This window comes from Argiope bruennichi, chromosome 6, assembly GCF_947563725.1.
Source record: "Argiope bruennichi chromosome 6, qqArgBrue1.1, whole genome shotgun sequence".
Classification (NCBI taxonomy): domain Eukaryota; kingdom Metazoa; phylum Arthropoda; class Arachnida; order Araneae; family Araneidae; genus Argiope; species Argiope bruennichi.
In genome coordinates this window covers 20,930,509-20,955,159 of record NC_079156.1, presented here as the reverse complement: position 1 = coordinate 20,955,159, position 24,651 = coordinate 20,930,509, and the positions used below count along the sequence as shown (strand labels likewise).

At 32.6% G+C, this 24,651-nt stretch overlaps 1 protein-coding gene across 1 annotated transcript; it reads left to right on the top strand.

Moving 5' to 3' along the window:
* The first annotated feature begins 734 nt into the window (after positions 1–734).
* LOC129971682 (pancreatic triacylglycerol lipase-like) lies at positions 735–23,034 on the top strand. The gene is made up of 8 exons (XM_056085659.1): positions 735–765; positions 2,715–2,792; positions 3,588–3,856; positions 8,258–8,404; positions 9,124–9,232; positions 11,983–12,099; positions 14,779–14,886; positions 22,784–23,034. Exons 1-8 carry the CDS (start codon positions 735–737, stop codon positions 23,032–23,034), a joined length of 1,110 nt encoding a protein of 369 aa, XP_055941634.1.
* The last annotated feature ends 1,617 nt before the right edge of the window (positions 23,035–24,651 follow it).

Genomic DNA, 24,651 nt, shown 5'->3' with positions numbered 1-24,651 from the left:
ACCAAAGGCTTGCCTAAATGAAAAGGATGTAAGTAGTTGCATTTTTATTGTTTTTGGATCGCGGTTAAGAGGAGTTTAGTTTAGTTATATTAACGTCCCGTTTTAAGCAACACTAGGGCTATTTTGGGACGGATCTCGTAATTTTGAACCGTGGTCAGATGACGAGGACGGCACCTGAGCTGCCCCCCCTTCTCCACACCGTGCCACACCAACGGGGGGACGTTTAGCCCTGACGATTTAACGTGCAACAGACCCCCTGACACGACGGTTCTTCGGTGGAATCGGGTCTCAAACCTGAAACCCTACGGCTCACGAGCCGAGATCTTACCGACAGGCCACCGCAGCCCTATTGCGGTTAAGAGGAAGTGATGGTATTTATTATTCGTTCCGTAATCGCGGAAATCATAAATGGAATAATATCACTTTATCCGATGTATTATGATGGCAATCTAATTTACTTTCTTTTGTTACGTTTTTCTGTGATTGATTTATTTATGTTTGAAGTGTATGTTTATCGGAATTGGGAACATTTGTAACCTTGAATAAAACTGATTTTTCAGTTTTTATCTAATAAAATAGGGGGATTTCATTGATCACTGAAGTGTACAATTTATATAAGTTGAAAAGTGGAAAGTTTATAAATTATCCTATATCAATGAATCTGACTGGAGCTAATACGATAGAAAGATAGAGTTTGCCATTTTCTCGAAATTAAGTTTTCTTCATATTTCGATATGCATGGAACGCATCCTGTTCATTGCAAACGTATGAAATTTTATACAACAATATTTAAAATCATTATGCATCAATTAAATATATTTTTATTTTTTTATGCTAAATAGTATTAATCTTCAGAAGCTATTTACCGCTATTTATTATTACTATTTTAGATTTTCAAGATACACGACATTCATTATTTCTTTTGTTTGAAAATTTTATTATTAGCAGATTTATTATTAGCAGATTAGTAGATTTAAATGAAAATAAATTCACTGTAATTACTAGACCTAAGCCCATACATTATGTTAATTGTGATTATGATCTTATTCAGAATTATTTTCTCTGAGAGCACCAATTTTCGATTATGAACTGGAAAATGATCACTTCACAACACATATTCTATTTGCCATTAAAAGTAAAAACTTTAAGAAAAAAAACCCGGTTTTCTAGTTTATAATTAAAATAAATAAGAAACTATTTTCTAATTAAAATAAATCATTCTTTCTATTTGCTCTAAATTTTACTAGCAAAGGAATCCCCTTTATTTACAACTTTCATTGTTGAGAACATCCCATTTCTATTAAAATAATGATATAAAGAAAATACTCTCATTTGTATCATTTGTAAATAACAAATAATTTCGTAAAGATATCTCAAGCTCATGCCATTATATTTAAACTTAGACTTGCACTTATCATTATGGAAACAGACTCCTGAAGAGACCGGAAGATCAGTTAAGCTCACAAGAAAATTATAAATTACTTTATGTTTCGATCTGAATACACTTTACATTAACACTTTTCATTGTTTTCATTACAACATTTGTTTACACATTTTTGTAATGACCTTACATGCATTTCTAGTGTGCATGTTATAATTGCTCTATAAATAAGAGAATAAGAGCAAACTTAATATATATATATATATATATATATATATATATATATATATATATATATAACTAGACAGATTACATCATCACACTACAATATTTAGAAATTCAAAGCTAGATTTAGAAATTATAATCTAGACAGTAGACTGTTGAAAGTTTTATGTCATTTGGAGAAATTTCTTAGAATTGACAAAAGATTAATATTATAAAGTGTACTCAGAATTAGAAAAATGAAGCATACGCACTTTGATATTTTTCTAGAAAAGGCTTATATAGTATGACAAGGTTTGTTTCCTTTATTTATCCGACGAAAGAAAATTTATAAAAAAATGCAATTTAAGCTTTAGTAAGTATAATATTTATAATAGAAATATACAGAAACTTTAATAGGATAAAAGCACTTTTGACTATCACCAGCAACAATAAATGCTTACAACTTTTACTGAAATAAATACCTGCTTATTTTTGAAAATAAAGGCAGTAAAATTTAAAGAACATAAAAAATTACAGCATAAAAAATTATGATAAATTAATGCCATAAAAATTTTCTCAAAAAGGAAGTAAAAAAAATTATTAAAATGAAGCATCATTAAGTTAGGTATTATCATACTTTATGATCCTCTTTTCCCCTCAAAAAATATAAAAGAAGATAATCCACCTTAGAATTATCTCTTTGATAAGTTATGAGATAAAATAAACTACAAGCATAGGGAGGGACCCTCGGAAAAAAATTCCATTCTTCTGTCAACGAACTCTCAGCCCGTCTCTGACAGAGGAAGAAAAATTGATTTAAAAAATCGTTTCCAGATACAATTGTTGCCAAAATATATCTCACAAACAAACAAAGATTAATGACTTTTTTCACCACATTTTTTTTTCCTTCAATTTTGCAGCTGTGATTGAGGGGAAAGTAATAATCTCCGGCGAGTGTCGAGGTGTCACGGAAAACAAATTTACGGACCCGTATATGCCGTTAATAGGGCCAAGATATGACACTGACGAATTATTCAAGGTGGTCTTGCCTTTTTGATATAAAAAGTCCGCACGTTCGCATAACCTTCAAGGAATACCATGCTTCTTATCTCGTTCTTGATTTTTGTAGGTTTGGTGGGAGAGGTGGTGTTACAGTCACAGGGGCCGGACTCCCTGAATGTGGGAACTCTGGAAACGTCTTATAATGGTGAGTAAGGGAAATATTTATCGTTTGCTGTAAATGAATTTGTCTTCCAATGAAATTTTTAATCTTTCTTGTTCCACTGCATATGTCAACTAGATGCTAGTAATATTAATATTTTGAATCCTAAACTTAGCAATGAAGCACAGATGCCTTTCTTCCATTTGTGTTTTTATCATATGTATTGTGGATAATTTAACTACAGATTATTAAATAATTTATCATTATATTATTCCATAATATGATACAAAAATTTAAAAGAAATAATTTGTAAAAACACTCTTTTATTATTGCTTTATTTTTAGTCAATAGTCTTAGCATGGAAGTCTTTAGTAAGTTTTACTCGAATTTATTTTGAAGTAGCGTTATTTGCATAAAAAAATTTGCTTATTTGATATAATTAAATGAAATTGTTAAAATATTGTATTATCATCGAGTACCTACAGGTGAACAAAATTTGAAAATGTTAGCCCAGCAAGAATTGAGCAGCAAATCGATCACATAAAACTATCCTTATAAACAGGAAACAAGTCAAGTTAAATGAAAGCGAACAAAAAGGAATTTATAATAAAGAATTTTCTCAGTAGGGGATTGAAATTTTTTTTCATTAAATAATTGGACTAACAATTTAAAAAAAAAATATTTCCCAACAATTTTTATACTTACAAACATTTATTTAATTATTTAGAATATTTCATAAAGACGATTTAACATTAGAAAAAAAAAGATTCAATTCAATCTTATATTTGAAAATGTTATATGCTCATTTAATAAATATAATTATTCGATTTCTTCTTCTAGCTTTATTTGCGAACAAATGCATTGAAAACCTGGGATGCTTCTACACAGGGCCCCCTTTCTGGGACCCCCTCTACCGTCCTATAAGCCTTCCTCCAGCCGATAAAATCCGGACTCGATTCCTTCTCTACACTCGATCCAACCAGGACGAGCCCACTTTGCTGAACTTAACAAAAGAAGGGGTGATGGACTCGAATTTCGACGCTGGATCACCCACAAAAATCCTCATCCATGGTTACAATGTCAAGCTACTTGATGGTGACGTGCGATTTGTGAGTAAATTCATACATGAATGTATTAATTTCTGTTTGCTTAGCGATTTAGAGAAGATTGCCTTTTCTAAAGCATCTTAACTTTTTAAGCACATTTAAAGCACAAATTTTAAGGATAAAAAAAGTACTTTTTTTTAAAAAAAAACAACTTATTTTTAAAACAATGTAATTAAATTTTAAGAAATATGTTTGAATGTAATAAGAAACAGCATATTATAAATTGTGTCATCGGATTCGGTAAAAACCCAAGTATATTATTTTATTGCACTATATTATATAATTTTTTTTTTGTTCATTTTCTTATTGATATAACGTAGAAGTTTGGAAAGAAAAGGGGGATGTCAGCTCAGGTGTCATCCTCCTCATCTGATCAGCGTTCAAATTTGCTCGGTCCGTCCCAAAACGGTTCTAATGTTATTTTTAAATGGGACGTTTATATTACTAAACTACCTTTATTCTTTTCATGCCAGAAGTAAAGCCGAAAATCTCAGTTTTCACTTTTTCTTGATCAACATTTGATGTCTTTTGTTTTGTCTTCCTGAGTTGCGTATTTCCGTTTTGACTTTCTCGTATTCGAGGTATAAAGAAAATACTTGGGCAGGGGAGAGTCAAAAGTTCGAGATTGATTATAATAAAATAATATGATGCATGCAGGCTTGATTAACCAATGAACTGTTTTGGCCTCTTCAGAAAATGCCTATCTAAATTGTCATAAACATATTCATATAAAAATTATATAAATATAATAAATAATTATTATAAATATAATAATTAAACAATTATTATATAAATATAATAACGTCATTGAATAAACTCAAAATACAAAATGCTGCACTTTTTCTATGACGATCATACTTGTCAAAAACAGTTAAATGGTCAACATAGCAATAAGAGATACATTATCAATAATTTTTATCAGAATTTAAAGCATTGACATTTTAGAATTCGAGATATCAAAAACGTGAGAAACAAATATAATCTTTGTTCACTAGTTCATCAAGTTTTGAGACAGGTTTTGGAAACATGAAATATGTATTAGTTTCAAATTTAAGAATCAAAAAAAAAAAAAAAAAGGTAATTATGTTAAATAAGAGTCGTCTATTAGGATTCAGCTTACTAACATGATAAAGATCGAAATTACCATTATTATCTGAATAATCTATGCCAAAGCGTTGAATGTGGGAAAAATAAATCTAACCAGACTAACAAATGAGGTTCTTCCGGGTGGAAAAGTATTTATATTTCTGTTCAAATATGCTAAAAGTAAGATTTATCTATTAAATGCACAACTTAACTTCAATTGTTTTCCTTTTTTTATAATGAAAGAAAGTTTTCCAAAATTAATTTTTTCTTCGATTTTTCCAGATTACGACTTATTGAGTTTTTGTAATAGTCATTAACTAATCATTTGCTTTTCACTTTTTATCAATTCTGTAATAAAGTTTGATATTGAAAATTGATCAAATTTTTATCTTGACCACTGCCAATGCGGTTTTTACCAATAAACTAATAAACAATTTAATTTATGACATTCTTTCTTTCTTTCTTTCTTTTTTTTTTGTCTTTATGGTTGTAAAAGTACATCATGATAATTAATATATTTATTTATTTTTTAAAAGCTAGATTTATCCTATTTGAGTTCATTATAGATCTGTTTTATAGGATACTTAGTTCAATAAATATGACTGTCTCATACAGTCCCAAACATGACGTATTAGTTTGTCGGGATTGTAAAATACAATCGAGAATCAAATAGAGACAGATTGACTAGACGATTCCGTACATTTATAACAGGAATGCATGTCCTCGTTATAATTCTGAGCAATTTTACTAGGTACATATAGAGATAACTCGCTTCCGAGAAAATGCAGAAAAATAGTAAACGTCGAACAAGAGCGCAGTAATTCTTTCGAAGATGTATTATAGCATCATTCGCGCGATTAAACCTTCATTTTTCTCTCTAAGTAAAAGAAAGTTAAAACAAACTTTACTTCTAGGTGAAGAATTTAATTCCAAATGGTTCTATGGTAAAACCGGGTGTTATCAAGATATATAATAGTCCACCATCGTCTGTAACATCGGCAGGAATTCAAAATATTCCTAGTCTTTTGGGTTGGCAAATCTCAAATTCAGTTTTGGCATCTAGTAACAGAAAACTGAACTGAACTGAGTTCAAATCTGAACAAAAAAAATTTAGAAAATTCAACCAAAGGTTAGAATTTTAGAAAATAACATCTAAAGATGTAAAACGTTCGTAAATGGAAATAAAATCAGTGTAACTTCCCATAAAGTGATTTAGAAACAAAATTCTAATGACTTTATAAAGAAACTTGTATAAAAATTAAGAATATTAATTTTTAAAAAAAAATCGTAGTTTTGTAAAAAACAAACAAAAAAAAACGACTTTTTAACCTAATTATTTACCTTAAAATGATTTAATCACCAACTATTAATTGTAAACCAACTTTGACTGTTAACTGAATTTTTTTTACTTATAGTTTCTCTATGAAAAACAGTTATGAACATTTATGTACATAGTTAAAGTTACAGGCAAGATTTTTGTATATTTCCATTTCTGGGGATCATATAGCTAAATGTCTTAAAATGAATGAACAAAGGAAATATTTTCCTTTGGCGTGAATTTAGCATTTTTATTGAATCTATCGCGTGATCCTTGGAGAGTTTTTTGTCGATGAATGCGGTAAATAGAATTCGAAAATCGAATTTACGTTTTAGACGCGTTTTTCCCAACCGAATGAAACCAAAATATGACACGGAAATGTTCTTGTAGTCACAAATTCTCACACCAAATTTGATATATTTAAGTTATTGCGTTTTTGAGTTTTCACGTTTATATGTTTCTGCACGTACAGACCGACAGACGGTTTGATTTGAGATCGTTGTTGGATTTGGCTCGAAATTTGAAAATTGTATGGCGTTTAAATGTTAATTCTGTGGATCGAAGTTTATCTATCTAGCTATCTCCATTTTGTAGTATCGTGTTAAATTATATTTGAACAGCAAGATAGACAAACTTCCTCTTACAAATTTTGCTCAACAAATTTGGCATAAAGACCGTACACCAAAGTCCATCCGTCTAGCTCAAAGCGTTTTTTTGTTATCTTCGTTATAGACAGGCAGTAGTCATTCATTTTTCAAGAATGTGTTTTTCGAACTCAGGTAGGTCTAAAACTTGGAGATTAGTAAAACATTGAGTTCGAAGTTTTTGTCGATTACTATATTTTCTCTATACTAGTTATACGAGAAGGTAATTACATTTTAAATCATTTCTACTCGGTATTCATTACCATAAACAACGATCTTTTTTCAATAGTAAATATGCGGAATTCATAGAAAGAAAATCTAAAAATACAATACATCTTAATTTAAGAAGAAATTTATATATATATAGGATTTTTTCGAATCCTGTCGGCTAAATAATATGCAATGTATTTCGATTGAAGCAGATTGCAGGTTCGAAGACGTTGAAGAGACATGCTATATTTTTAAATTAATTTTAATATCCATCTGGGGAAAGCAATTTATTTACAAGCAGACGCAGTGCGGCACCAAAGCATAAGTAAGAAAAAAGCGCGAAACAAATTATCACTAGTCTTATATAACATAGGATTTCCGACCACTCGCCGATGGAATACATGTTTTGACCTCTGATAAGGGCAAAAGTATCACTTTTATTTGATACGTGGTACTGATGGTGCATTATTTTTACAAAGGGATTAATTAAACCGAAAGTGGAATTGGATCTCGAAATAAGAGAATATTTTAGAATGAAGTAAAATATCATTATATATATATCAAAATAAATTTTAAAAAATATGTTTTGAATACATTTATCACAATGCATATCAAAAAAGATTCTCTGAAAGCTGAAATTGCTAACAGCGTAGAATATGACAATCGTAAGATTGTCTGATTTGACAGCAATCTTTACTAAATAGTAATTGCAAATGGTTTCGAACGTCAATAAATTTATTTAAGCATCAATATTCAAATATCGATATGCATATATAAAATAAAAATTTAGATTTAACTATATGTCTGCTATTAGATATAACGATGATGATATTCATTATCATTTGATGTTTAAATTACAAGTTAATGAAAATTATATGAAGAATTTAATTTTTATATAATTTAAATATTAGCAATGTTATTTTCATATATTGAGTGTTTATATTTGGATAAAAATATATAATAAATAAGTAATAACAAGTACTTCATTGGAGAAAGAATTTTTCTTTATCGAGGGCAAAAGCCTAAATAGAATTTGCAAAAAATCTTCCTCAAATACTGAAGCAGCAAGTTAATTAAAAAATATGACAGGCAATTTTTTTAATCAATGGTTCGAGAATCTAATCCTCTCCTATTTCTATTTGCTAGATTATGAAGGATGAATTACTCAAAGAGGGCCCCTACAACGTCATCATCGTGAACTGGACTGATAGCAACCAGTTCCCTTATTACCAGGCTTTTGCTAACGGCAGGGTGGTGGGAGCTCAAACTGCAAAGCTCATAGAGCTCTTGATGGTGAGTATATTATGAGAACAGTTGATAGATGTCTGTTACGACACTCAAATGTTCAGCTGTTTAATTTCCCTTAAACGTAATAAGAGAAAGATTATGAAGTATTCAGGGCCCAATTTAGCCTAATTGGGGCTCGGGGCAAAAACGTTTTTGGGGACTCCTCCCCCCCTTCGGCTTCACTACTTCAGTAATAAAGAACTGAACTTTAGGGAGGTATTTAAATTTTTCACCTCATTATAGATATATAACAAGAAAACTGACTAGAACCTAAAATAGATATAAAGTCCCACCCCCTCCAATGGTCAGAAGAAATATTGTTCTATTCCTTTTATTGATTTTTTGACAATTCTATGTTCATCATTAAAAGGATATAGTACATCTGAAAAGTCAAAATTTGACAAAAATGCTATTTAAATTTTCATTAAAGAAGGAAACGTAAAATAAACTTTCTATTCGATTTAGGGGGGGGGGGAGCTCTGATTTAGGAGGCAGAGGCAAGGGCAACTGCCCCGTATGCCCTTGCCTTAGTCAGGCTCTGAACGTATATAGTCAGAAAAAGCATTAAAACAAATGTGCTCCTCATTTAGATTCAAGAAGTTGGCAAGAAAAAAAAAAGATGTGAAGTAAATCTTGCAGTTTTTAGGTCCTCACTTATTTTTTAAAAATTCTTGCACATGAAATATACAAAGAAAAAAATATGACAATTGTTAAACAATTTCCAGGAGAACCAAGGTCTCAAACCAGACAGCGTTCATATCATTGGGCACAGTTTAGGCGGGCAAGTCTCGGGATGGACAGGTGAGAGAGTTTCGGGCGTTGGAAGGATCACAGGTATGCATTCATTATCTATAAATTCATGAACACATTTTACTTTCTGTTCTACTCTGTGAAAAAGGGGATGGGATCAATTTGCAGGGCACCAAATTCGTACGATAATATTTGCTGCGTATGTCATTTAATTTCTCATCGGGCGTTGTTTTACCGTGAGGTACGATATAAATCACTTTTTCTCTCTTGCAAGAAGAGCAATAAAAGTGGTGCACCTTTCGTGAGTCACATGACTTGATTTCATTTCCTTTTTCAATCAAAACGAATAACATTTTTAACGAGGATAGTAAGGTATTATAATTGATATCAAAGATTTCAACTTTATTCGAAGTATGGTTATGGCCAAGAAAATCAGACCTCCTCAGATCTGTTGTTGTTGTTGTTTCTTATGGAACTTGCCACGGAAAGTCCGCTGTTCGAAGACAGCCGATTTAAGCCTAAGGAGGAGCGCCTCTTGTTTTTATCGTACAGCCAACTTGGGCCAAGAGTACGACTTGACTACTTACGCATCACTCATTCGCTTGCACAACCCCTTTTTACAAGAGGACACATTCGCACATCTCACAGATTGAACAAGAACAACCATGCCCAAACCGGTACTCGAACACGGGACGCCCAGATCACGGGGAAGATGCGCTACCCCTATACCAGGACGCCGGCTCCTTCTCAGATCTTGTGTATTAAACACGGGGATTATGTAATCATTTAAGGAATGATATATTAGAAAAAATGATCATGTAATTATGCGCTTCTACCTATAAATCAATCAAAATCATGTCTTTTCTAACGGTATTATTTAATCTAAATTTATGATATCATGCTCATAAAATGGAGCCGTTTTATTTATCATGTATGTCCATTGTTTGATCATTCATGATAGTTGTTGTATTTTTGAATTATAGCGTAAATGTAGAGACCGACGAAAGGTAGTTCCCTTGAATGGATTTGGTTCAAAAGTTGAAACAGATTTATAGTTTAAATGATAAAACTGGCTGCTAAATTTTATTTCTCTTGGCGTTTTGTAATTTTTTTTTAGTTCACTTGCACGTGGCCAATCATCAGACAAATTTACTGTGAACAGAATTTGTTTAAAATTTCATGAAAATTTGGAAAAAACTGCTGTTAACATCACATACCACAGATCATCTCTGTAGCTCGAAACTTTTTTACATTGCAAAGGAACTTTTTATTTTTACAAACAAACAGACATAATCTCAAAATAATTTTTTGGACTTAAGGAGGATTGAAATGCGAAGATTTGACAAAATCTGTAATTTGAATTTTTTGGCTTTTTCAAAATTGCCCATAAGAGCCATAAGAGAAATAGACGTTACTTCATCGAAAAAAGTCTTTTTTTAACTTAAGTCTCGATTTTAATATGCTAACTTCGGAAAATACTTGAAAGAATATGCGATGTTTTGTTACAAACGTAATTAAAATTTTATCGTTTTTTATCATTTAGGAGACTCATAACGATTTATGACATAAGTCATCATGAAGAATATCTTTGATGACATCAAGCAATATTGATTTAAAAAAAATGTATGATTTAAGAAATTTTAGCAATGAAAATGAATATTTTTATTAATAATTATTTCCAAATTTTGTGACATCTATTTGGGGGGGGGGTCAATAAAAATCAAAGTATCATATAAATAGGGCGCATTAATGCAAATGGATGTCTGCTCCAAAATGTACATTTTCAGATATTGCTGTTTTAATTAGACTTTGAAGAAAGTAATTTTCCTACATTAATTATTATATTATGTGGAAACTGCCAGCAAACAATTAGTAGGTGTTTCATTTCGCATAACATTACATTAAGAATAATTTTAAAAGAAGGAATGCAAAATTAAAAAAAAATTGTTGATGGTTCTACATTTCATATCAGAATCTAAATACAGCGATTATTAAACTTTGCGTTATAAATAATAGATAATAACTACTATTATTTTATAAAATGATTAAAAAAATTACAGAACTGAGGGGAGATTTTTTTTCCTTCGAATTTCTTGTATGCTAGAACTGCATGGAGTGTTTTGTGTATCCTAGTACGTTAAAGAAAACTAAAATTCAGGTTCTATTGTTTTCTATCAAGGCCTGAAACAAATCTATAATTCTAATCATAAATCTACATGACTAATTCCCTTCTTTTAGCTATTAGCTTTTTTATATTACAATGTTCACTTGGATGTGGAGGAACGTCACATTTGACGAATTTCCCAAACATTTGGTAGAAATCCACAAATTTGGTGAAATTTCAATCAAAATGCCATATCTGTAACTCGCTCCTTTTATGAACTATCGTGTTCACAAGCATAATCCTCCTTCCTCCCCCAATGCCTTTTTCGATATTGGAGCTGTCTGAAATGTGGATATGTTGTTGTTGTGACTTATGGCACTTTACAAGCCCACTGACAGTCATCTGTCAGCAATTTAAGCCGAGTGAGCGTCTCTTGTTTTTTCAGTAGTGCCAACTAGGGCCAAGAGTACGACTTATCTACTTCATGCGTCACATTCGCTTCACACTCCCACATAGAACACAGTAGAACAACCATTCCCGAACCGGGACTCGAACCCGGGATGCCCAGATCAGGGGGAAGATGCGCTACCCCTCTGCCAGGACACCGGCGAAATGTGGATATTCATCGAAATATGAAGATGGAATTTGTCTATTACTATACTTTTTCTTTATATATTTTGTCTATGGAAAACTAATAAGAATTCTAAGAAATAATCTCATTCTGAAACAGGTCTGGATCCTGCCGGTCCCTTTTTCCAGAATGCTCCCAACGAAGTCAGACTGGACGTCACAGATGCAGACTTTGTGGACGTGATTCATTCCAATGGAGGCGACAATTACATTGAAGGTAAAAGTGCTGTGAATATTACGATTTTATTAGAGACTACTTGTCGCATGGCTGTGCTTGCGATATAATGAATACCAGCATAATCAAATCTATTTTAATATAAATTTAAATACATCTATGTAAACAAAATCAAAACAGAAAAAATAGTATACTTCCTTCGAGAAGGGTTGCACCGTGGCCGGTGATTACAAAAAAGGACTCAACCTTACTTACTTAGGACTCAACCATAGTTCCCGTCAATGTTGCTGTTGCGGCGGTCCGGTCATTCAGTATTATTTATCCGTGTGCCTTCGGGCGGGTCGGAGAGTCAGTGATATGATTACTCCTAATATGGAATATTCTTTCAACGAAACAATATTTTCCATAAGAATCAATGTAAAATGGGACATTGCTTTTATTATATTTATTGCGTGTTTATTTTATAAGAAAATTGTTTGAAGACATTTTTTTTTTTTTTTTTGTAAAATCAAATTTATTTCAAAATTTGGCGAGAACAGCATTATCATAAAATGATTTTACAGTTCTCATAGTTACTCCTTATCAGTGTGAAGCTTCTCAATATATCATACAATAGTTTTTCATATCTTCAACATCTTCTTTATTTCTTTGGTAGTTGTTGCTCTGTCGCAACTATTATTTCTTCTTTTTCTGACAAAATCTCTTCCGTAGCTTTATGCAGCTCCATAAGTTCTTCGATAGTTCTATCTATGTTTTTCCGGCAGCTCATAAATGTCATTGGTGTCCACCTATAGCCACAAATTCTTTGTCAGAAACCAAATCTCACCGATTAAGGCTCCACAGGCCCTTGCGCAAACCCTCGGAATCGCGTTCGACAATGCTATCCGGCCAAAACTTTTTCTATGTCGGTATAACGGTTTTTTCAAACAAGCGTTCAACACAGAATGATACAGGTCAACGCAGGATGTGATGTCACGGCGTCTCTTCGCCATTCGTTCTGAGGCAACATCTTTCGTTAGGCGAGCCACTTTTTTACATTTTATTTTGCTCCTTATTAAGAGATGCTTTTATCGAAGTGTGATTGTAGTTCTATATTTCTTAAATCCTTTCATAATTTATCGATTTCCTACATTACATTACAAAGCATGTAATAGTTTTAAGTTTTATAGTTGTTGCTGTGTTGTGACTTATGGCACTTTACAAGCCCGCTGATAGTCATCTGTCAGCGATTTAAGCCGAGTGAGCGTGTCTTGTTTTTTCAGTAGCGCCAACCAGGACCAAGAGTACGACTTAGCTATTTCACGCGTCACATTCGCTTGTACAACCCCCTTTTTACGGGAGGGAGGGCACATTCACAGACCTCACAGATAGAACACAGAAGAAGAACAACCATGCCGGAACCAGGACTCGACTCGAATCCGAGATGCCCAGATCACGGGGAAGACGCGCTGCATCTATGCCAGGACGCCGGCTCAGTTTCATAGAAAAATGCAAAAATCCGACTGCGGATTTTGGACGCCTATTTTTCTAAACGCTTGAAAATAAATTTTGACACTGAACTATACTTCTGATAACAATCATCTGCTAAACTAAATTTATCTAAGTCATTGTGTTTTTGAGTTAGCGCATTTATATGTATGCAAATGTACAGATTGCTTGATTGTCAGCCGGTAGTTTGAAAATTTGATGCACATTTATACGTTAGATGCTAAAATTGTTCACAAAAATTTATATATCCAGCTCCTTACAGTTTGAAATTGTTATGTCCACTTATTTTTAGAAAGACAGACAGAATACTTCTTGTGAATGGAATATGATTTTTCGAATTCAAGGGGCGCAGGGCACTGAGAAATTAGAGAAAATCTCAAATTTTGTCTATTTAAGTCATTGCATTTTTGAATTATTTCATTTACATGCTTCTGAATGTACAGGTCGACAGACACTCAATTTGTTGAATATGGCTTAAAATTTAATCTGTCTGCATTCTTCGTTTCATACAATCTTGTAAATTTATATTCGGGCAACCAGATTGACAGACTTACTCTGAATCGATTTTGTTCAAAATCTGATCGCAAATTAAAGACCATATATTAAATTTAATCTACGTAGCTCAAAGTGTTTTTTTGTGACATCTTTGTTACAGACAGACATAATGCCAAAAATGTGTTTTTCGAAATCAGAGAGGTCTGAAACATGGAGATTCGTCAAAATCTCGAGTTCGAATTTTTTGATAATTTCAAAACTTTCTCTGCACATTTCGTGTACGAGGAGGTAAACTTGTGGAAGTCCCTTTCTTTGAAATTTGAATCAATTCAAGTTTACGCATGTGACAGCTCGTTGGAAAAACATTCATTAATTGCATTTTCCTGCTACTGCTTTCATCCTTTAAAATGTCGCGTGGCTTGAAATTTCTTTTTATCTGGGGGGGAAACGGAGTTTGCCTTTTTCCCCACTTACTGTCAGGATTTTATAAAATTTAAGATAATGTATAAATCATTTACTTTTTTTTTGTATTTTCTATATTTGAGGTAAAGTCTTTTGGTAACATTTCGTAAAATGGAGTTTGCTTTTATTCCCCAGTTAGTGTCAGGATTTTATATAATTTAATATGATGTAAAAATCATTAAATTTTTTTTTGTATCTTCCATAGATGAGGTAAAGCCTTTTCGTAAAATTTTGTAAGATAATAAAAAGTTATCGAGAACGTATTTTTGTTTTCAGGTTTAGGAATCAAAGAAGCCATTGGGCACATGGATTTCTATCCGAATGGCGGAAGTAGCCAACCAGGATGCTTCTATCACCATAATATGACGTATGAAATGACCGACGGTAAGTAGCTGATCAACAATTGAAAACAAATCTAGGAGTAATCTCTAAGTAAAACAAATATGAACTGAGGTCCATTATTGAAATCAACTGGAATGGCATAGCTGAAATTTTTTTCTCATACTTTCTAATTAATAACTATTATTTTCACCTCGTCTCCACATAAAAGTTGTAGACTTTGTGCTTCATCAAGAAAATCACAAGTGCTTGGATTTTGGAGGAAAAGGAGTCGAAAATCACGGCAAAGCGAAAGTGAATTTTCGACTCTCGCGTTGGCTACAGAGTCCAACACATGAGCGTTTTGTGTTTGGTCCATTTTTGTTCATTTTTTTCGATAAATTAAAGCCAAAATTTGACACGAGCTACAATTCTAGTAACTATACTCATGTCCAAAATTAAGGTCACAAAAATGTTTTTCAAAGTAATTCTAAATGGCTACCAGTAAAATTTAAACAAATTATACTTTATATATTGTGATGGACCGGTAACATGATATTAACCTTTGTTGTGGGAAAAAATGTTGTTTTAGCATTAGTTTTTGAGGAACTACTGAAATTTGACCGTTTAGGCATGTGGGATTTTTACCTGCAATTTTGTGAATATTGCATTAAAACAAAACATTTAACCTGTTTCCAGTGCGAATGAGTTCTCATACTCGTTTAAACGATTCCTTGAGATGAAGAGCCGTTGGCAGGCTTGAAGTGGGCAGTCTCAAGCAGAGGTGGCTCGATGGTTACAAGTGTCACCGAAAGTGGTATCTAGGTTGTAGAATCAATTCCAAACAAGTGGCACTGTAACCAGGAAGGCCGGCCAAGGCCGTCACAGAGCAACGACGCCTACACAGGATGGCTATTTGGCATTAAGTGTACGACGGCATAGGCTGACAACGTCTCCTCAACTTCCTCATGCCCTTGCTGCTGCCTCTGGAATAAGGATTTCCAGACAAACAATATACAAACGTCTAGCAGAGAGGGCCCTTTATGCCCGGCGTCCAGTTGAGTGCGTCCCTTTGACTGCATCCAACAGAAAAGCCCAGTTGTTGTGGTGCCGAACACATCAGTCTTGGGTACAGCAAGAATGGCGGCGTGTTCTTTTCAGTGATGAGTCGAGATTTACGACACAGAGTGACGCTCGTCGAATCTTCATCTGGAGAGAGCGAGGAGCTCGCTAACATCCCTCCTACGTAAAAGAAATCGACAGATTTGGTGGTAGAGGAATCCTTGTCTGGGGTGGCATAATGCTGGGCAGTCGTACACCACTGCACGTCTTCGATGCGGGTACTGCCAATGTACATTGCTATAGGGATGAGATACTTGAAGCCTATGTGAGGTTGTTCCGGGGTGCGTTTGGCCCAGACTTCGTATTTAAAGACGATAACGCGCGTCCACACAGAGCCCAGATCGTTGATGATTTTCTTGAGGAAGAGGATATTCGACGTACGGACTAGCCCTCGAGGTCTCCGGAATCCAATCCTATTGAACATGTTTGGGATGGTCTCGGAAGAGCCATTGCACAGCGTAACCCCCTTCCAAGAGTTAAAAGCCACGCTTTTGGAAGAATGGGCTTAGTTGCCCCAAGCATTTATTGACACCCTCATAAACAGTACGAAAGCTCGTTGTTAAGCGTGTATAGCAGTGCACGGTGGTAACACTGCATATTAGACAGGCTTTCCCCGAGATAAATTCTTTATCTCTGATTCATAATATAACACTTTTTGATATACCCTGTTTCTTAATTACCAATTAAAATCTTTTCCATGTTGTTATGTGTCTATGTTCTTTCTTCCATTGTAGTGTATCTCTGTGCCAAATTTCGTGGCAACACAGTGAATAGTTTTTCCTTTTTCGCAGATTTTATGTTTGTGACCTTAATTTTGGACATGAGTGTAGATTATAGCGTTTACATACACGTGAATGTACATACCGATAAATGGTGAATTCGTTGAAAATTTTGTTTTAAAATTTGAAGTGGATTTTTACTTTAGATGCTAAAACTGTCCAACAATTTTATTCATTTGGTTCTTTACGGTTTGTAATTATTGTGTTCGGATAACCAGAATAAAGTTTTGTTCGTTCGTGCTCGGATAATCAGAGTTAAGTTTTGTTTGTTCGTGCTTGGATAATCAGAGTTCAGTTTTGTTCGTTCGTGCTTAGATAATCAGAGTTAAGTTTTGTTCGTTCGTGCTTGGATAATCAGAGTTAAGTTTTGTTTGTTCGTGCTTGGATAATCCGAGTTAAGTTTTGTTCGTTCGTGCTTGGATAATCAGAGTTAAGTTTTGTTCGTTCGTGCTTAGATAATCAGAGTTAAGTTTTGTTCGTTCGAGCTTGGATAATCAGAGTTAAGTTTTGTCCATTCGCACTTGGATAATCCGAGTTAAGTTTTGTTCGTTCGTGTTCGGATAATCAGAGTTAAGTTTTGTTTGTTCGTGCTTGGATAATCAGAGTTAAGTTTTGTTCGTTCGTGATTAGATAATCAGAGTTAAGTTTTGTTCGTTCATGCTTGGATAATCAGAGTTAAGTTTTGTTCGTTCGTGCTTAGATAATCAGAGTTAAGTTTTGTTCGTTCATGCTTGGATAATCCGAGTTAAGTTTTGTCCATTCGCACTTGGATAATCCGAGTTAAGTTTTGTTCGTTCGTGCTCGGATAATCAGAGTTAAGTTTTGTTTGTTCGTGCTTGGATAATCAGAGTTAAGTTTTGTTCGTTCGTGCTTAGATAATCCGAGTGAAGTTTTGTTCGTTCGTGCTTGGATAATCAGAGTTGTTTTGTTCGTTCGTGTTTGGATAATTAGAATATACTTTTTATGACCGAATTTCATTGAAATTTATGTTTGCTGTAAAGACCATTGATCAAGTTTCATTCTTCTTATAGTTAATTATCCTAACTGATAGAAAGACAGACATTGTGGCGAGAGAAAAAAAAATGTGTTTTTCGAACTCGGGGAATCTTGAATCAGAGTTATATGTCAAAATCTCGAGATCATTTTTTTTATAACTATAATATTTTCTCTTTGATATTCCATATATAAGAACGTAAAAAAATTAAAGCTTTCAACCATAGTAGATATTGGTATTATTTCTCTTCTTAACAACTCTTTTCATCATCGAATACAAAACCTACATCTATGAATAAGTTGACATGATTCTTTAGGGATTTCTTTGCTAGCATACTCAGTTTGCATTGAAACGCACTGTATGTTTAAGATTTATATTAAAAGAAAAATTTGAATATTAAAAGAGCTGTGAAATCTGGGACGATTTTTGATTGTTTCAATGAGCGTCTATGGGAAAATCCGTCAATTATTACTCGCGGAAGTCAATGATTGATCTAAAATGATGAAATTCAAAGTGTCAAAACTGGGTCTGCTTTGTTTGCAAAATTTAGTTTTTTTTTTTTTTTAATTTAAAATAATAGTACGGCAAAAATATTTTATTTGTTAATTATATCTTGTAGACCCTGACAATCTATATAAAAATTTAGACATGGTGTTCATCGAAAGTTTTTTTCATTCACTTTGTAACCATGACAAAACAAGTTGAGAATCTTAAAGATTTTATGAAAAATCCAGACTTTTCGTTAGAATTCAACGCATTACCATGACACTGAGATTAATTGAGATTACCATGACAGAATTGTCAATTCTTTTTAACTGGTTACACAAATTTGCGCCACCATTAAATTCAGTTCATTAAAAACTCTTATAAACTGGAGAGCACACGAAATTATTTGACCTCTGTAGAGATAGTAAAATTTACATTACTTATTTCCCCTGTTCGATTTCGCCAACCCCGATGGTGCACTTAAATCATGCAAGTCTTCAGGTTTCAATCTCTCTTCCTGAGAGATTCATTCACTCCCTTCAGACTACAAAAGTAAATGGAAACAAATTGTTTTAAAAATGTTATAAATCTCAATTCGAAACAAAAAAAGAAATATTTTAGCATTAGTTCAAATTCAAAAGATATCTCATCATAAAGAATTAAAACATGAAATTAAAAAAAAATTAGCAAATTAAATAAAACTTTCTTAAAATTGTTAAAAGGTACTTGCTAATGTAATATTTCATGCTACTTAATTTTTACTAACTTAGAGCATCTTTGAAAAGGACATTTTTGATGCTACCTACTTTAGCCTGGATTGTAATTCCAGCTCTAGATTTCGCTTTGGACAATACCACATACAATCGACCATGTAAAAATATTGCACTTTGATAATTTGTAATCATGCCAACTTTATCACAACTCTGACCTGCGAGATATTGATGGTCATGTCGAAAATTAGTCTCACAAGAAATTGCAACCTTTTCAATGGCATATCTGCGTCATTTTTTTGAATGAGTAGTAATACGTGGTATTTAAACAATTGCGCCTTTATTGTGACCATCATTTCAGTATGTAAAATGTAGTCTTTAATTTTTCTGACAATGAACCAAGAACCATCGTAAAGTCTACCACTCACGTACAAATTCCTTAGCAACATTACTATGCAGCCTAACTTAAAGCGTAGCTCTGCAGGTTGAAAGTTAGAAGGAATTGAAGGAAATGATGACAAAAAATATTTGCCAATCGGCCTATTTCGAACTCAAAACTCAAAGCTCCACGATGAGAACATTCCTTCTCATATCTTCAGTATCTGAATATTGATTAAATTTTTCACGCTTTTCCGAGAACGTAGCAGCATCTCGGTTAAATTTTCTGTTACACTTTGGCAATTTGGTCTTTCTTCGCATTTTCCCTTCCTCTGATATCACTAGATGCCTTATTACCATTTAAAATGACAATTTAGGGTTAATAAGTATATTTCTTAGGTTTTCAGATGATTGCTAGCCCAGAAACGGAAAATTTCCGTTAATTGAAAAGGTACGCTATTGAAAAAGGTAATTGAAAAAACGGAAAGCTATTCATTAGTATTGCCACAAACTGTGTGTAAAAAGTATAATCAACAAGTAATATTATTTTAAACCCATTTGCTGTTAATTTGATGCTAATTAAAGCTTTACGTTTCCCTTTATGTTCACCATATCATCGTCAACTGCAATATATATATTTATTACGACGTAATAAAAATTTTAATTAAATATCGCGAACAATACTGGCAAAAGAAACCTCAAAAAATCCATCGTTCTTGCTATCTACCATTCACAAATCGAATAAAACGCAATGCTTACATAACATTTTTTATGTAATAGAAAGGAAAGTTCCTCTCTTAAAATAAAATTAAATATCTAGAACTTGTTTGGATCCCAGGTCATCCCAGAAAACAAACGGGTGAATAGTTTAATTCGAAAAGCGTAAACTTCTGAAGCAGTGAAATGGATATCTTCCAAATATATCTTCTGGCACATCAAAAATGAAATTCTGAGGATAGCATTTAAGGAAAGGAAAGAAAGTAACATAAGTAAATCTTTTCGTCATTTAGAAAGCATCAAACCTAGACATCGTTGATATCTTCCAATTGAAAGTTGGATGTCTTATTCTCACGCTTTTGCACTGGAACCTTTCCATTTCATAAGAAGCTTATAAGCTTGGTCTGACTAGTTCACCCGTTATGTCCAGCTTGTAAAGAAATTGAGGATATAGAACATATTATTTTCGTTGTAAAAAAAAATAAATTAAGTTTTACGAACAACTCCGGAAGCGAATGGGAATTGGACCACTTTCTTTCTCTTGGCTCTTAGATTTAACGGAAAATGCAGTGAAGAAAACAAATGTCACCAGCAAATTTCTTTAGCAACTTTCTGATCCTTAAATTTCCTTCGATAACTTTTACTCTTTGTCTTTTTGTATTGTAACGGTTTTCATGAATTTGGCCTTCAGTTTCATCTCTTTCCCTTTTGTCGTTTTAAGTTTAGTTTTGGGCCATGTTTTTTTTTTTGTACAATGCTTGTTAAGAATCTTCTCAGTACAACATTTCTTATTAGGAGTCGAGAAAAAATGGAGATAAATTGTCCGAATAGCAAGCACAAATTTCAAAGCACTACTGAACTGAACTGAACTAGAATGAAACATTTTAAACAAAAGATAAGGCTTAATACATAAAGAAAATTAATTTTGCATGATAAATTGAATCATACCAGACAATAATAAAAAATAAAAGGTCTAATAACATATTTCAAAAAAATACTATAATTGTGAAAATAAATAATACCTCATAAAATATGAAACGCTGCTAAAAGTACAAACACTCAATATGTCTTCCCTTCGCTTTATATCTACAATATAACCTTACTTATCTCAAAGGCATTAGATATGCCATTACCTACATCGCAAAAGCATGGGCTCTGGAACTCATTCAGTGTAATTAGTAACAGTGATAAGCATACAGTGTGGTTTATTACTATTTCAAAAGAAGAAATCGCGGACTTTAAGATTTGGAAACTTTCAGAACCATCTAAACAGATGTCACCCATGATTTAATTCATGAGAAAATAAGAATGCGCTGCATCTGTTGGTTCATTTGGAAAAATGAAAGCACGGAAAGAAATTCTGATATCTGTTTCTTCTTCCCCGAATAGCAATGAAGAGTATAATAACTATCCATAATTACTCCTCGCCTGCTTGAGCATCCGAGGTGAACTTCATCATCTAGTAACTGTGAATAATATTTTCGAGCTATGTTGTAATAAACAAGATTTATGCTGAGGAATCCGAGGTGAACTGCATGATCTAGCAATTGTGAATAATATTTTCGAGATCTGCAGTTATCAGGAAGAATTACTCGGTCCTGCTCAGGAATCCGAGGCGAACTGCATGATCTATTATTATCTTAGAATAATACTTCTGAACTCTGTGCTAATCATAAAGAATTACTCAATACCTTGTTTAGACAACCTAGGCGAACAACTGCATGATATAAAAACTGGGAATAATATTTGTAAATTATGTAATCATCTTAAAAAATTACTCCTCCCCCTGTTTGGTTATCCGAGGTTAACTGCCTGATCTAATAACTGTTAATAATACTTTAGATCTCTGTAGTAATCGTAAAGAATTACTCCTCGCACATCTTGGATATCCGAGGTAAACAACAGGATCTAGCAATTCCGAATAATTCTTTCAAATTCTGTAGTCAAAGAATAATAGGCCACGTTATGAGTGGGCCATATGACTATCTGACAGAAATGCGACTCATCATTAACCATGGGGCCATTTACTGTGCAACACCACAATTTCTTTAACTTTTAAAGAAGTGAGAACCAGCTTATTTGTAACAATTTCGTATTCTCCTGTTTGAAGAGAGATATAAATATTTTTTTATATACGACTTCACAATTATGTGATTATTTGGTAATTAGTTTGTATATTTATAATTGATTACAAAATTTTGAAAATAACATATTAAGATCGCTTAATTAGAGAGATTTTAACACGTTGAATGCCATGGGGATCACGAGTGACTGGCATTGAGTTTATTCGTAACGTCTTGGGGTCACCAGTGACTGGCGAAGCCAAGATTACTAGAAACACATAAGCCGAATAAATGTGCAATGGTTTTTTTAATGTTCTCATTGTTACTAAAATGGTTTGAAGGTATTAATGAACATAGAACATATAAACATGATAAACGACTGCATTTCAGTTCCATTGGTGATCACCGTGATCTTAATAAAATAAATACATTATGAATGATTGCACATATTAACTTGTCTGTTGTAATTAATATTTCACCAAAATATTCAAAGCATAAGGAGAAATTCATGTTAGACAGACAGACAAACCATGTGAAATCAGCATGGCATTCAACGCGTTAAAGAATGAAATTTTAGCAACGTAGACTATATTATATTATATTTTAATAAATGTTGTTTATTTGAATATTATAAGAATATAAAAGAATATTAAAATATTATATAATATGCCTTAGAATGTTTTTTGTTCTTTAAACTTTCATCTTTGTCTTCAGCGGTTGACAATTACGTCACAAATTCCTGCGCGCACTCCAGAGCCAACTTCTACTTTGTCGATTCCATCAACAGGTGCACGTTTATGGCGGTGGAGTGCGAGAGTTACGCGAGCTTTGAAAAAGGGGAGTGCGACCGGAATGGAACAAACGTCAGCGTCATGGGGCTGGGGGCCCAAAAGATCCCCGATCTCGAGGGGTCACGCAAGTTTTATCTGAAAACAGATGATGAATCGCCTTTCTGTGAAGAATGAATAATTAAATTTTGTCCACTAATAAAACATTTTTTTTTTGTTATATATCGTTTTTATGTTTTGTCTTTTGTAAAGGAAACTCGACTACTATGTACTTCAAATGAGATTTCTAGCCCATATAAACTAAAATGATATGATAAACGTTATTAAAAATATTGATAAATGATAATGATAAATGTTATTAAATATTGATAAATGAATATGATAAATGTTATTGAAAATTTTTCTGATTTTTATTGAAAACTAAAAATAATTAACTATGCTTCCTTTATACTTCACAATCTCTTATTTATAACCGATAATTATATATTTTATGGAATTTTGCAATAATTTTCTTTCCGAATCGACCACCAGATGGAGCGACTAATATGGTATCAAATTTTTTATTTTATTTATCAATTATTAGTTGATAATAAAGTTCTGAAGATATTAAAATAAAGAAAAAATCGTACCAAGAATATAAAAGTAAATAAGAATCATCGACATGAATTATTGTATTTTGTTTTCATATTGACTTGAAAACATAAGAATGCAATTTTTAACTTAATTAAAGAAATTTCATCTTATTTAATTAAGAGTCAAAATTTGTTATTTATTTAAAAATCTGCTCATACATTTTGAATATGTAACAATGTGCGCTTAAAGATAAAATTTTTAATTTCTCATTCATGTAAGATATTTAAATCAAAAACAAATATTAATACACAAATATTTTAAAACATAGGGAAAAAAATCAAAAGTGCAATGTTCCATTAGCATAATATTCATTAACTAAAATTTTTTTCATTGCTTAAGTAATTCGAAAGATTAATGCCTTTTAACAATTACTTGAAGTGAAAATAATATTCAAAAATATCTATTTCCAATACAATATTTTAATAAGACCATGGCCTGAAGACACTTTTTAAATTCAAGAAATGAATTTCAAGTGAAGGAACTGTTTGAATAGTACAAATATAATCATTCTAAAGTAAATTTATTTAAGAAAACCTCGCTTTACAACCAAAAAAACCATATCTGCATTATGAAAAATATGAGATTTTACTGATATCTCTGATTCTAGATGATTGAGCAGAAAAAGTAAATATTTCATTATACTGGACAAGATAGTTTTCATTGACACTAATCTGCTACTTACTTTTCGAATCTGCCACTTACTTTTCATTTATGCTCAAATCTAAACATAACATGAGTTTTTTTTTATCACATCAGTTTTCAAGATACAAAGTAACAACATGTTCCTCGAAAAATATATGAAATTTGAATAAAAAACATTAATTTTGCGTTAAATTGTTCTCATGCCCTAGAAATGATGATTAAAACTTGCGCTTAGGGCTTTGCTTTGTGTGCTCAGTTTGTGTACAATTCCGTCCAATACTCCACCACTAATCAGTTTGCATGAGTTCCTCTTCTCTATCTTGCTATCGTTCATACATGCTCTTCAGTTCTTGGAGGAATCTGTCTCCTTTTTACTTTTCCAGCAGAAACAAGATTCTAAGGAAACATATCAAGATGGTTTTGCAGAAATACACTTTGATATTCATAGAACAGTCAAACAGTTTATAGAAATCCAACATTTTCTGGTAAATTTCGATGAAGCTCCTCTCTCTACGAATC